Here is a 12,238-nt window from a genome sequence, read left to right as displayed (position 1 = left end):
TCCTTTTCCTTAAAATTTGATTGTAGCCTACTTTCAGTTTTATGTCTATGTTAATTTAATACTGTACAGATTCTGTCTTTTCATACATTTATTCCCAACCAGAAGTAGAAGTTAGTGGCAAAATTTATTTCCTGATAAATGATAGAACAATTTCTAAATATGCATCCTTGATGGATTTTAAGGAAAGAACCTCTTCTCTAAATACTGGTCAATAACATAGTTTTGAATACAGCAGGTCTATTCAAAAAGAATTGAACTGTTTCCAAAGTACAGTCTCAATAAAAGATCTATGTGAACCTATAAGCAGTTTGTAAAGAAACTATTGTGGATATAATGTAACAAGACAAGCACTCAGTATACACTTCTCATGTTATAGCTCCTATCAATACCATAGGATAGTTTTTCTCTCTATTTTTGACTGCCAAATTGATGTGGCCAACTGGTATTTCAGTATCTGTGAAAACTGCTTGAGTGCATTATGAGTTCAGTTTTATGTTATCCCACCTTTATAGGGAGAATCATTAGTTATTTGGACAGTTTACTAAACTGTTTAAAATCAGAAAGGTGGTATAGACTTGTAACAAATCAATGATGGAAATGTAATGAAACAATGAATCCTTCCTCCCCTTTTGCCAGACCATCCCCACCCTTCACCCAAAGTGTTAAGTTTGATTTATTTCCTGAGAAACTTTTCACTTTTGTATGACATAGATAAGTCATCCAAAGTAGGACTCAAACCTTGACTTAAACCTTGGGAATTTTTAACAGAGCTTAGTAATCACACAGTGGACAACGTTTTATCTTGGCAAGGGATCTACTTGCTTGCTTTCTTAGCCCCTTAGCCTGTCTGGGCACATGCTACCTTGCTTCTCACCCTTTCTTATATTCAGATTATGGATGGATTCTAGTTGTTAAGGAGAAAAGAAAATAGGTGTTCTAGTGAGTAAAGGAGAGGGAAAATACGAGTAAACTCTTCAATAATGTCTTTCATTTTCTTAACTCACCCCAGTGTTTATGAGGGCTGTTATTTAGATTACATTTTAAAATATAACAGTATGATTTGTAACACAAGCATTCTCATTAGATTATCTCAAAATTCCACAGATTTACAGTTAAAGAATTAACCTAACGTCCCAAGTATTCTTTTCTCCTACACTAGCAACCTCTGTAGATTTGTGTAGATTTGCTTTAGGGGCCTAGAAAAAAATAGAATTCCCCACATCCCCTCCTCCCCAGACATTGGGGTTGGAACCCAGTTATTTGGAGTGAGAAGGAACAGAGTTCGAGCTCAGAAAGTGTTGAGGAAGAGGGAGCCTTTTCCCATTGTGGAGGGAAACGTGGAACTAGTTTTTTTTACTACTGCTCATTGCACATTAGTTATCTTATGTGAGAAATAAACTGTTGTGAACTTGACGAAGAACTGAACTACCACATGTTATTTTTACACATTCATTTAACAAATACTTATTTCAAGCCTGGTTTGTACCAGGGTTGTACTAAGCCTAGAGGCAGCGTAGCAGCAAATGAGCTAGACAGTGTACCATCTTTATGGAGCCTTTCAAAGAAAATTTTTTCTGGCCTACCATCAGACTTTTGGGAATATAAACCTCTTCCAAATGGAAGGATACTTATTTTGCTAGAAGAAAGTAACATATAGAGGAAAGATCAAACTTTTTAATGGTTACATGAAGGGTTTATTTTTAATTTTGAGAAAGAAAGACTCAGAAAGGCAATTTTGAATTTTAGTTTTAACACTTAACCTAAAGATAGTGAATGCGATACTAAGCACTGTATTCATTCAACAAATGTTACCGTGTGCCCCTTAGATAACAGGCACTGCTCTGTGCCGGGATATAGCCGGAAACAGACCCCTGTCCCCATGGACATGTTCGTGGATTAGTTTTACAAATTCTTTTTGTTTGAGGATATTCTATGACAAATTATAGTATTAGCCAAAAATTCCTGTAGCTCTTTGAAAAAGATTTTCTAAAATCTAATTTTTATTTGTTCTTAGACTGTTTCTGATGTGTTTTCTCCCTTGGCCACAGTGCCACAAAACTAATAATCACTAATAGGGTGATCTCTCTTGATCTGTAATTTCATTTACTATTTTCAAATGCTAGATGATGGGATGGGAGTGAATGAAAAGTAAAATAAAGAAAAAATTCAAGGTTAAGGACTTTGAAGCTTTTTGCTAAATGACGCATTCTGAGGAAGGCTGTATAACAACATAAAATTCTTAAAACTCAGGATCATGTGTTAGTTTAAACTGATTTTAAACTGGTTTTAAAAAATTGATTTTAAACTGGTTTTAAAAAAACTGATCTTAAACTTTGTTTTCTGTAACTTTGTGAACTGTCATAGTTATTTTAGGAGAGAGATGCTAATGTGTAGTGCTTTTTTGTTTTCCTAATTATGTTCTGTCACTTTAGGGGGTTGACGGTAATGTTTGAAATAATGAAAACTTACGGCCACACTTATGAAAAACACTGGTGGCAGGATTTATTTAGAATTGTTTTCAGAATCTTTGACAACATGAAACTGCCAGAACAGCAAACAGAGGTGAGAAGATACTTAATTTTCATTTAATATAGTCAAGAGGTTCTTAGTAGTTTCCTTAATGTAACAGTATTTCAGATTAAGCACATTGAACAGAATAAAATTCCTAGAAAATTTTTTTCTTAAGGCATTATGGTAAATTGTACATCTTTATAAACAAGAATAGACACCTTTTCCGAATTGAAGGATACCTCTATTTTGCTAGAAGAAAGTAACATATAGAGAGGAAACCAAACGTTTTAATGGCTATTTGGAGATAGAACCGAGTTAATGAATTGGTTGGCTGTTTTCAATGTTTTTGTTGAACTTCCAGTTTCTTTTCCTTATTTTAATATTGTCTTTAGTATTTACAGTGATTTCTTATTCTGAATTGAATAAAAACTACATAGAATAAGTAACATATGTATGCACTAGCACAAAGAACTACATATGAAAACTATCCGTTCAGATTATCCTGTTATGCATTTGAGAAAAATAAATTACTTGCACTTATTTTGTATGTCCCTGTTTGCCTTTTATGGTGTTATTAAGTAGCGTACTTCATGAAAATCAGTTTAATTTTAAAGGTATACTAATCCCACTTGAATAAATTCTTTCCTTTTCTTCCTCACATTTCTCTTTCACATTAGATCATGTGCTGGACAGCAAGGCCAGCTGTTATTCATGCATGTTGTTTTAAGTCATAATGCTAATAACAACATAATGCAGTGATAGTTCTTTACAATCAAAGCAAGCAGTGCAAAAATAGTTGAATTATTTTACACATAAATGGTTATGGGATAATGGAGAAAAATAGGTAGCATTAGATTACATATTAAAGTGAGACGAATGTAGTATTCTAGAGCAGTGGTCCCCAACCTTTTTGGCACCATGGACTGGTTGGAAGATGGGAGTGGGCAAGGCAGAGCACAGGTGAGCTTTGCTTGGGGCCTGGTTCCTAACAGGCCATGGACTCTGGGTTGGGGACCCTATTCTAGAGGGAAGTAAGAGTCTGAAAGGAACAGGGACAGGCTTACCTTTTTTATATGCAAACACTTCTTTTTTAATCCTAGTAGTTGATGAATGGTCTGACCTTTGTTTAACGATATTTTTTCCCTAGAAAGCTGAATGGATGACAACAACCTGTAATCATGCACTTTACGCCATCTGTGATGTATTCACCCAGTATTTAGAAGTACTCAGTGATGTACTTTTGGATGATATTTTTGCCCAGCTCTTCTGGTGTGTGCAACAAGGTACGTCTGTACCAGATAAGTGACACAAAAGTGTTAAATGTGACCCTAGTAATAGATAAATTAATTGCTCTTTTCTTTTGTAGACAATGAGCAGTTAGCACGATCTGGTACAAACTGCTTAGAGAATGTTGTTATCCTGAATGGTGAAAAATTTACCCTAGAAATCTGGGATAAAACTTGTAACTGCACTCTGGATATCTTCAAAACCACAATCCCACATGCGTAAGATGATTTTATACAACTTTATGTATTGAATGATAGACATAAAAGATTTCAGAGTAATTAGTGATTTCTCATAACAGAATCCTTTTTAAAAATATCTCATTGTTCCATGAATTTGTATTACACATTAAACTCCTATAAACCGTAACAAATACATGATTTAAATTGCTTATAAACTAAAACCTTTAGTCTGGTCATCCAAAATTGGGGTCATAATGATGTGATTCCATTTTTATAAGGTTTTATTTATCCAGATTAAACCAAAGTAGTGGTCTTGAATTAAAAAAAGTAAGGGGGGATTTATTTGCACCTATCACATTTTACAGTTGTCATCTTTTTTTAAGGGATAATTTCAGGATTGTAGTGAAGGAGTTTTTACCAATGGGGAAACTAAAATATGGTCTTCCTAAATGACTGATAACTCCTGGACTTTTTGCAGGACACACGTGAACTTAGCTCCCAGCTCTACCTTGGGTGCTCTCTGGCCTGCACACTGTCACCTTACATCTGTAATTTTTAAATCTACTTTATAAGATGTTTTAAATCTTATCTAAAACATCAAGTAGACAAGTAGACATATATGAATGCACTGGCATAAAACTACATATGAAAACTGTCAGTCCACATTTTTAAGCATCATGAACTTTGTCTTGACATGAATTAAATATGTTTGCACTGGTGTAATCTCTTTGTAAATATCCTCATCAATACCAAATAGGAAGTCATACAAAAGGAACACACCCCTCGGAAGAGTCTCTAGGTAGGACTGCACTAAAAGGACACACAATAATTCCCTTGGCCTATTTGTAATTATTTGACAGTTCGTATTTTTTGGTGTACATTTTGTTGGATCAGTGTAACTGACAAATAACCATTTTTGTCATAGTTTATCTATGGCTGCTATTGTATGAATTCTTGCCTAGCTATTGTCCCTGTGAAGTCTTTATAAAAGGCAATCAGGCCAAATTCTTTTTTAAGAACTGCTTCTGTTTTAATTCATTAGATGTACGCACTCAAGATAAGATATATGATCTTAGAGATCATCTAATAAGCATATCTTTCACATATCTTTACCAGAGTTCTTTCCTTATCGAACTGAAATGATGTAGTTACTATATCTGTGCCCCGTTCCCCAGGAGCTCCTGTTTCTCAGAAGAAAGAACCTAGGCCTTAATCATCTTTCTGTCCCATGCAGCTGATTAAGTTAGTATAAACTGATGACCATAGTACCCTTTTAATTGTATAGAATATGAATTATTTTCGAGAAGTCCGTATTTTAAAGTTCTCACTAGGTTTTTTGTTTTTCAGCAAATTGCTCTTAGAAGTAGTCAAAGAAGGAATATGTTATTATTGGTATATCTTATACCCATTACAAAATCATATTAGATGTGACATGTTTTACACTCAGAATGATTGGTGGGATTTTGTTATTTTAAAGGCTCTTGACCTGGCGTCCCACTTCCGGAGAAACTGTTCCCCCACCTTCCTCTCCTGTGAGTGAAAAACAGCTGGTAAGTTTTGATGAATAAGGCATATTTTAAATTATTTAATTATTTGTGATAAGTAATTTTTACCATGGGCCAAATTCTTTTCTCTGACCCCAGCTCTTTTAAAAAGAAGGCATAAATATACTGTCCAGAATTCTCAGGTTAAATTTCATGATGGTAAATTTCCCAGGAAGCTAAAATTTATCTCTGTAAATGCCAGGAAGGAGGTATTTTAAATTATTTTATATTATAAATGTTCTGGGACATGAGTAAAATGATTTCAAGAGTTGTGACAGGCACCAGAGTATGTTTCCATGCCATGCTGAACATATTATTGGATATTATTTAAACTTTTAATTTCGATATAATTTGACCTTAGAGGAAAGTTACAAAAACAGTACAAAGAATTCTAATATACCCTCCATCCAGTGTATTTGTTTAACTGGGTCTGTCATAACAAATTACCACAAACTTAGTGGCCTTAAAACAATAGAAATTTATTTTTTCATAGTCCTGGAGGTAAAAGGTCCAAAGTCAAGGCATCAGCAGAGCTACTTCCCTTCCAAGCCTTTCAGGGAGAATCCTTTTCTGCTTCTCTCAGCCTCTAGTGGCTGCTGGCAACCTTTGGCATTCTTTGGCTTGTACACACATCAGTCCTTCCAACAATTTTTTGAGCCAGGTTTGGTACATATTATCCCCATTTTATATATAACAGGGAGTAAAAGATCATAAACTGCAGTATTTTTAGGTCCAAGGTAAAATATTACTTGGACTTGATTGATTAGCACCATTTTTGGGGAATGCAGTTCCCGTGTTTGTTCAGAAACGCAGATGCAGTTGCTTCCCGCTGGGACTGGTATGTCAAAAGTCTCAGTTCCTCTTGAAACCACGTTTTTGTCTCCTTGCTGAGTGTACTGTACCTCTGTAACAAAATAAAGCCAGAATTGTAGGAATGTCAGCTACCATATATTGCCTGCTAGTGCTTTGCATTGATTATGGAAGCCTTAGACAGTAACAGCCTGTGGAAAGTGTCATCTCCATCTTCAGATCAGAAACCCTCAGTTCAGGAAGCTGCATTGCTTCTTCAGGGTTACACTTAGTAACTCTGGGGCAGAATTCTAGATCTAGCTCTGTTGAAGTTGAATGTTCATCTCTTCTTCATAACACCACACTCTTAGGAGGTCACCTTTTCACTCACCTTGGTTGCCGGTTCCTTCAGTGACAGATCATCCTTCCCTAAGCTCACCCCTGAAAAGCTTCCCTGAACTCGGCCTACACAAAGCTTGCAGCAATTGCCCGTCTCTGGCACATGTGGACTCTTGTTTAGAGTTCATGACACTTCATGGGTATTGTGGACTACTTTTCCCACACAGTGGGACTTAGCATTTTTATTTCTTGCCCTTGGGTGGTCTCAACCCCAAGCCTGGGCATTGGAAAGGAAGCTTTTCCCTTAAAGACTGTTTATTAGCTCTATCCATGTATAGGTAATTTTAAATAATTTTCTCATGGTGTCTAATCATAATACGTAAAATGACTTTTTTCATAGGGATACAATGTATTTTTTAAAAGCACAGCATAATAGAAACTATTTTTATTCTTAACCTTTATTCATTGTACATATAGTAATTTTTCTTTATTTTATTAGGATACAATATCACAGAAATCTGTAGATATCCATGATTCTATTCAACCAAGATCTGCAGATAATAGACAGCAAGCAACATTGGCTTCTGTCTCTACTGTGAATGAAGAAGCCAACAAAATTAAACCTTCAGCAAGTGAGTTATTTCTCTGAGTAAAAATAAATTGTGTATTGTGTTTTATGTAGGAAAGGGGAGAAGTTTTGCTAATTATTAACAAATATACTGTAATTGATCATGTGGTCACTTTGTTGCTGTGTTTGTTCCAACCTGAACGTCATCCGGTAGGTAGGTGCTCATCTGAGGGCAGTCACTACCTCTACTAACACCTGCAGCACCAGCTTTCCCACAAGGCTTTCAGCCAGCGTTTGTGTTCAGCTTATGAGTCTTCCCTCCCCATCCCCTTCTTCACACAGCCCCCCAGGTTGTCCGCGTTAGTGGGGCCTGGTGGGCCTTCTTCTTCCTCTGCTGGGGAGATAGTGCGGGCCAGTGCTTTCCAAGCAGGAGCGCCAGTCTCTGGGGAGCAAGCAGCCTGCCGTACAGCCTGCTGCCCACCCCCATGTTGCCTTTGCGGGAGCCCTTCTGTTTTTAACTAAATTGGTTCCGTTTTGTTTACTGAAGGAAAATCATGACACTGAGGAAAGACTGCCTCCTCCCTAGAGGAAAACAGGACAGCTTTAATTGCTTTTTTAAACTGAGGTGAAATTCACATAAGTAACTGTTTTAAAGTGAACAATTCAGTGGCATTTAGTAAATTCACAGTGTTAGGCAGTCGCCACTTTTATCTGTTTATGCCAAAACATTTTTTCATCCTCACCGGAAGACATGCCCTTTGATTCTAGAGAGAGGGGAGGGGAGGAAGAGAGAGAGGGAGAGAAACATTGGTGTCAGAAAGAAACACATCTATCAGCCACCTCTGACCAGGGACCACGCTCGAAACCTAGGTATGTGCCCTAATGGGCTGGGTATCGAACCTGCAGCCTTGGCATGTGCCCTGACTGAGGATCACACCTGCAACCCTTTGGTTGATGGGACGATGCTCCAGCCAACTGAGCCACACTGGCCAGGCCCCAAAACATTTTTATTCCCCCAAAAGAAAACACCATAAGCATTACGCTGTTCTTCCATATTCTTCAGCTCCCTGGCACTTAACGAGCACCAGTCTGATTCCTGTGTCTGGCTTTTCTGTTCTGCACATTTCATATAAATACATTCATGTAATATATGACCTTTTATGTCTGGCTTTTATTTAGCATAATGTGTCAAAGCCTATCACATTGTAAAATGGGTCAGTAACTCCTTTTTATGATAAAAAGTAATGGTCATTTGTATGAATATACCACATTTTTTTTACCCATTCATCTGTTGATGGACATCTGAGTTTATTCTACCTTTTGGTTATCATGAATAAGGCTGCTATGAGTGTCTGTTTACAAGTATTATTTAGTACCTGTTTCCAATTCTTTTTGGTATAACCCTAGTGGTGGAATTGCTGGCTCATATGATAATTCTTTATTTAACTTTTTTAGGCATCACTAAAATGTATCCTATAGTGGCTGCATCAGTTTACATTTCTACCAGCAATCCAAATTTTTCCACATCTTCACCAACGTTATACTCCTTTTCTTTCTTCCTTTTTTTTTTTTCTTTCTTTTTTTAGTGATAGCCATTCTAGTGGGTGTGAAGTGGTATCTCATTGTGTATTTGATTTGCATTTCCCTAATGATTAATAAATGTTGAGTATCTTTTCCTGTGCTTATTGACAATTTGTGTATCTTCTTTGGAGAAATACTATTCATGTCTATTGCTCATTGTTAGTTGGGCTGTTTGTCTTTTTGTTACTGAGTTATAGGAGTTTGTCACATACTCTGTACACTATACCCGTATCAGATACATGATTTGCATTTCCTCCCGTTCTGTAGATCATCTTTTCTTTGATAATGCTATCTGTTACACAAAAGTTTTTAATTTTGGCGAAGTCCAGTTTATCTATTTTTTCCTTCTGTAACTCATTTGTTTAGTGTTATAGCTAAGAATCCTTTAACAGGTCATGAAGATTTTCTCCAGTGTTTTCTAAGAGTTTTATACTTTTAGCTCTTATATTTAGGTCACTGATCCATTTTGAGTTAAATTTTTTTCAGGGAATTTTTAATTAATCCTAGGTGCTTACGTTTGTTCTTGAGAGAAGACAGATTTGCTATCCTACTTGAAAGGAGCTTCTAGCTTCAATCACTGTGTCTTGCTAACCTCTTAGAAGGGAGATAGATGGTGGTGAGTGGCCTGTTTTCGTTTTTTATCCCTGTTCTCTGGAGAACAGCATGACTATGCAGGAATTCGTGACAGCTTTAGTCTGCACTGGAAAATGCCATGAGGACAGAATAGTGAGTGGCTTTCCGCTCTCGGCCCCAAGGCTGACTTTCAGTGCGCTTAGCTCTGTAAAGGAAAGATTTGGTCTTCACACATGAGAAAGTTTTCACTTGGCTGGTCTGAGACTACACCTTTAACAGAGCGAGGAGCAGTGCACCACTGCCGCCCTGAGCTGAGGCTCAGGCTTCTTGTCTCCTCCCAGACATCCTGCTCTTACGCCCCTTCAAGTTCTTTAGCAAAAATTCACCATGGAATCATTGATTCAGAATAGTCAGAGCTCGAGGAAGAACAAATGGCCCCTGTGTTCCCATGAGCCCATTCACTCAGTGGACAGGTTCTGGTTCCTGTTTGATGAGGAGGCCGTCTGCTGTCTGACTGTCTCCCACTCAGAGAGCAGAATCACAACACAGACCTGCGTGTTCACTCTGTCCGAAGGGTGGCTGACTCGTTCTTTCTGCGCTTTCAGAAAACCGCACTGCCCCTGTAGTCTCGATTCTAGCCTTGATTCAGAACTTGCTGTCCTACATAGTTCATCTTTGCTTAGCTTTGCTCCCTAGTCTTTGGTGACTCCATGGAATGGTCATCTATTATAATCCTGGCAGGTCAACCCTTGTCATGAGAAAATTTGTGTAACACATTGTCCCCATACATGGTGCTGGTCCTTCTAGTGAGACTGAAATTAGAATCTACATCCTCTAGTTATGCTAGGACACCAGAAACTGGAGAGTCCTGGCTTCCCTCATTCAGTCGGAGTGGAGCCTCATCGGCCACACTCTGTGCTTCCCCCGCTGACAGCACCTGACCCCCACGAGCAGCTGCTGCGGGAGCCTCCACACCTCGTTAGACAGCAGCCCCCTCGGAGGTCCCTGCAGGTGCCCCCGGTGTGCTGCCCGAGTCTTCTGCTGCAGCCGCGGAGGATGTTTCCATGCCTTCAGTGAGGCAGATGAGTGAGTGGTTGGTGCCCCTGCAGCTGTGACTGTATTGCAGGGCTAGGAAGAAGATAATTAAGAGGAAGAGACAACCATGGGACTCGCGGGTTTGTTTTCTGACTTGAGATGTACTACTAAAAACTAAGTGTTAAATACAAGAACCTTTCTGAAAACTTCCTGGAAAAGAGCCTTTATTAATGACCTAAATAAGAATAAATTTAAGCAAGTTTTTTGCTACTACCCAAAATCCGTAAAACATGAATTTAACTTCCACAAACGAGTTCAGAAAAGGGAATTTGTAAAGAAAAGTAGAAACTGAAGGATTATAAGTCTTCCAGTGCTGGAGCCATTGTCCTGAGGCAGAATAACAGTCACCTGCGTCCTGGAAAGCTCCCCGGAAAAGCCATTCTTGAGACTCAGCATCGAGGTGTGGCCGTGGGGCGGGCTGCCCCGGAGCCACAGGTCAGCGCTGCCAGGCTCTGGCAGCGCCTCAGCAGTTGAGTCATCTTTCCTCACCTTGACCTCCTTCATGTGCTCGAGATGGTCAGAGAAAGGGGAAAAAAATTTTAAGATTTTATTTATTTATTTTTAGAGAAAAGGGCAGGGAGGGAGAAAAAGGGAGAGAAACATCAGTGTGCGAGAGAAACGGTGATCAGTTGCCTCCTGTACACACCCCTGCTGGGAACCTGGCCCACAACCCAGACATGTGCGCTGACCAGAAATCGAACCAGTGACCTTTAGTTTGTGGGAGGACACCCAGCCCACTGAGCCACACCAGCCAGGGCAGAAAATTCTTTGATGAATATGTCCTTATGGGCTGGCGGAATGTTAGAAATGTCCTCCTGTTGAGCAAGTTTGTGCAGACTAGAAAGATACAGTAGCTATGTTACAACTCACCTGGGCTATATGGAGAGCAATTTTGTTATTTTATCATTTGGTTACTTTTGTAGTAATACACTTAGCATAACTTTTTATAGACTTCTTTGCTTATGGATCCATTTGAAGAGATAAGGTCATTTTAGCTACAACTCCTAACCTGTATCCAAATAAAACATGTGGTATGGTTAACCCACAGTATCGCCCCATTTGTCAGAATGCTTGACTTTCTCACTTCCTTTCTTACGGATCTAGTTCCTGTTGTTTTCTTTTGGTATAGGTTTTTATGTTACCTGTATTTTAAGGTCAAACTCGGGTTTAGAGTAAAAGTTTAAGTTTTAGCTTTTAATGCATTTGCTATATTTTATTAAAGAATAACCTTAATCTAATTTTAAAATGTATAGTGGAAACTTTAGCATATTCACTGTTCTAAGTGATTTGGAATACTTCATTTAAAAATTTGACATTCTGTGGCTTTTCTAAATGTCGACTAAATTAAACTTCGAGTAGAGCTTATGTGCAAAAGCAGTGAGTACGTCCTTCTCAGTGCAATATGTGCAAGTTACCCTAATACTGTTTGTACTTAATAACGTTGATGTCTCCTTAGCTTTATAATGTCATAGAAATTACAAAGGATTCAAAATAATTTTTGTTTGCATGTGCATTGGGGTGGGTTTCCTCACAGAATATCCAGAACAAAAATTGTTTGCCGCCCTGTTGATTAAATGTGTTGTGCAGCTGGAACTCATCCAGACTATCGACAACATTGTGTTCTTCCCAGCCACAAGTAAGAAGGAAGATGCAGAAAACTTAGCTGCCGCACAGGTGAGGAGGTGTGAGGAAGGGGGGTTAGCTCTCTGACAGTCTGGGATTCAGAGCTGAGGTCAAGCTAGAGATTTAATTTTGGGGGTAGGCATGGCCTT

General features: G+C 38.3%; 1 protein-coding gene across 1 annotated transcript in view; it reads left to right on the top strand.

Moving 5' to 3' along the window:
* ARFGEF1 (ADP ribosylation factor guanine nucleotide exchange factor 1) overlaps positions 1-12,238 on the top strand; it is a 104,345-nt gene that overhangs the window by 84,697 nt on the left and 7,410 nt on the right. Inside the window, exons 30-35 of the mRNA XM_054590231.1 lie at positions 2,433-2,562; positions 3,659-3,794; positions 3,878-4,016; positions 5,455-5,527; positions 7,149-7,281; positions 12,001-12,140. Coding sequence (XP_054446206.1) covers positions 2,433-2,562; positions 3,659-3,794; positions 3,878-4,016; positions 5,455-5,527; positions 7,149-7,281; positions 12,001-12,140 — 751 coding nt within the window. The remainder of the gene's footprint in view (positions 1-2,432; positions 2,563-3,658; positions 3,795-3,877; positions 4,017-5,454; positions 5,528-7,148; positions 7,282-12,000; positions 12,141-12,238) is intronic.

Source organism: Pteronotus mesoamericanus, unplaced genomic scaffold (assembly GCF_021234165.1).
Source record: "Pteronotus mesoamericanus isolate MK-2021 breed Mesoamerican mustached bat unplaced genomic scaffold, CSHL_Meso_final scaffold_174, whole genome shotgun sequence".
NCBI classification, from domain to species: domain Eukaryota; kingdom Metazoa; phylum Chordata; class Mammalia; order Chiroptera; family Mormoopidae; genus Pteronotus; species Pteronotus mesoamericanus.
Note: the sequence above shows the minus strand (reverse complement) of the source record. Positions and strands in the feature narration are given on the sequence as shown.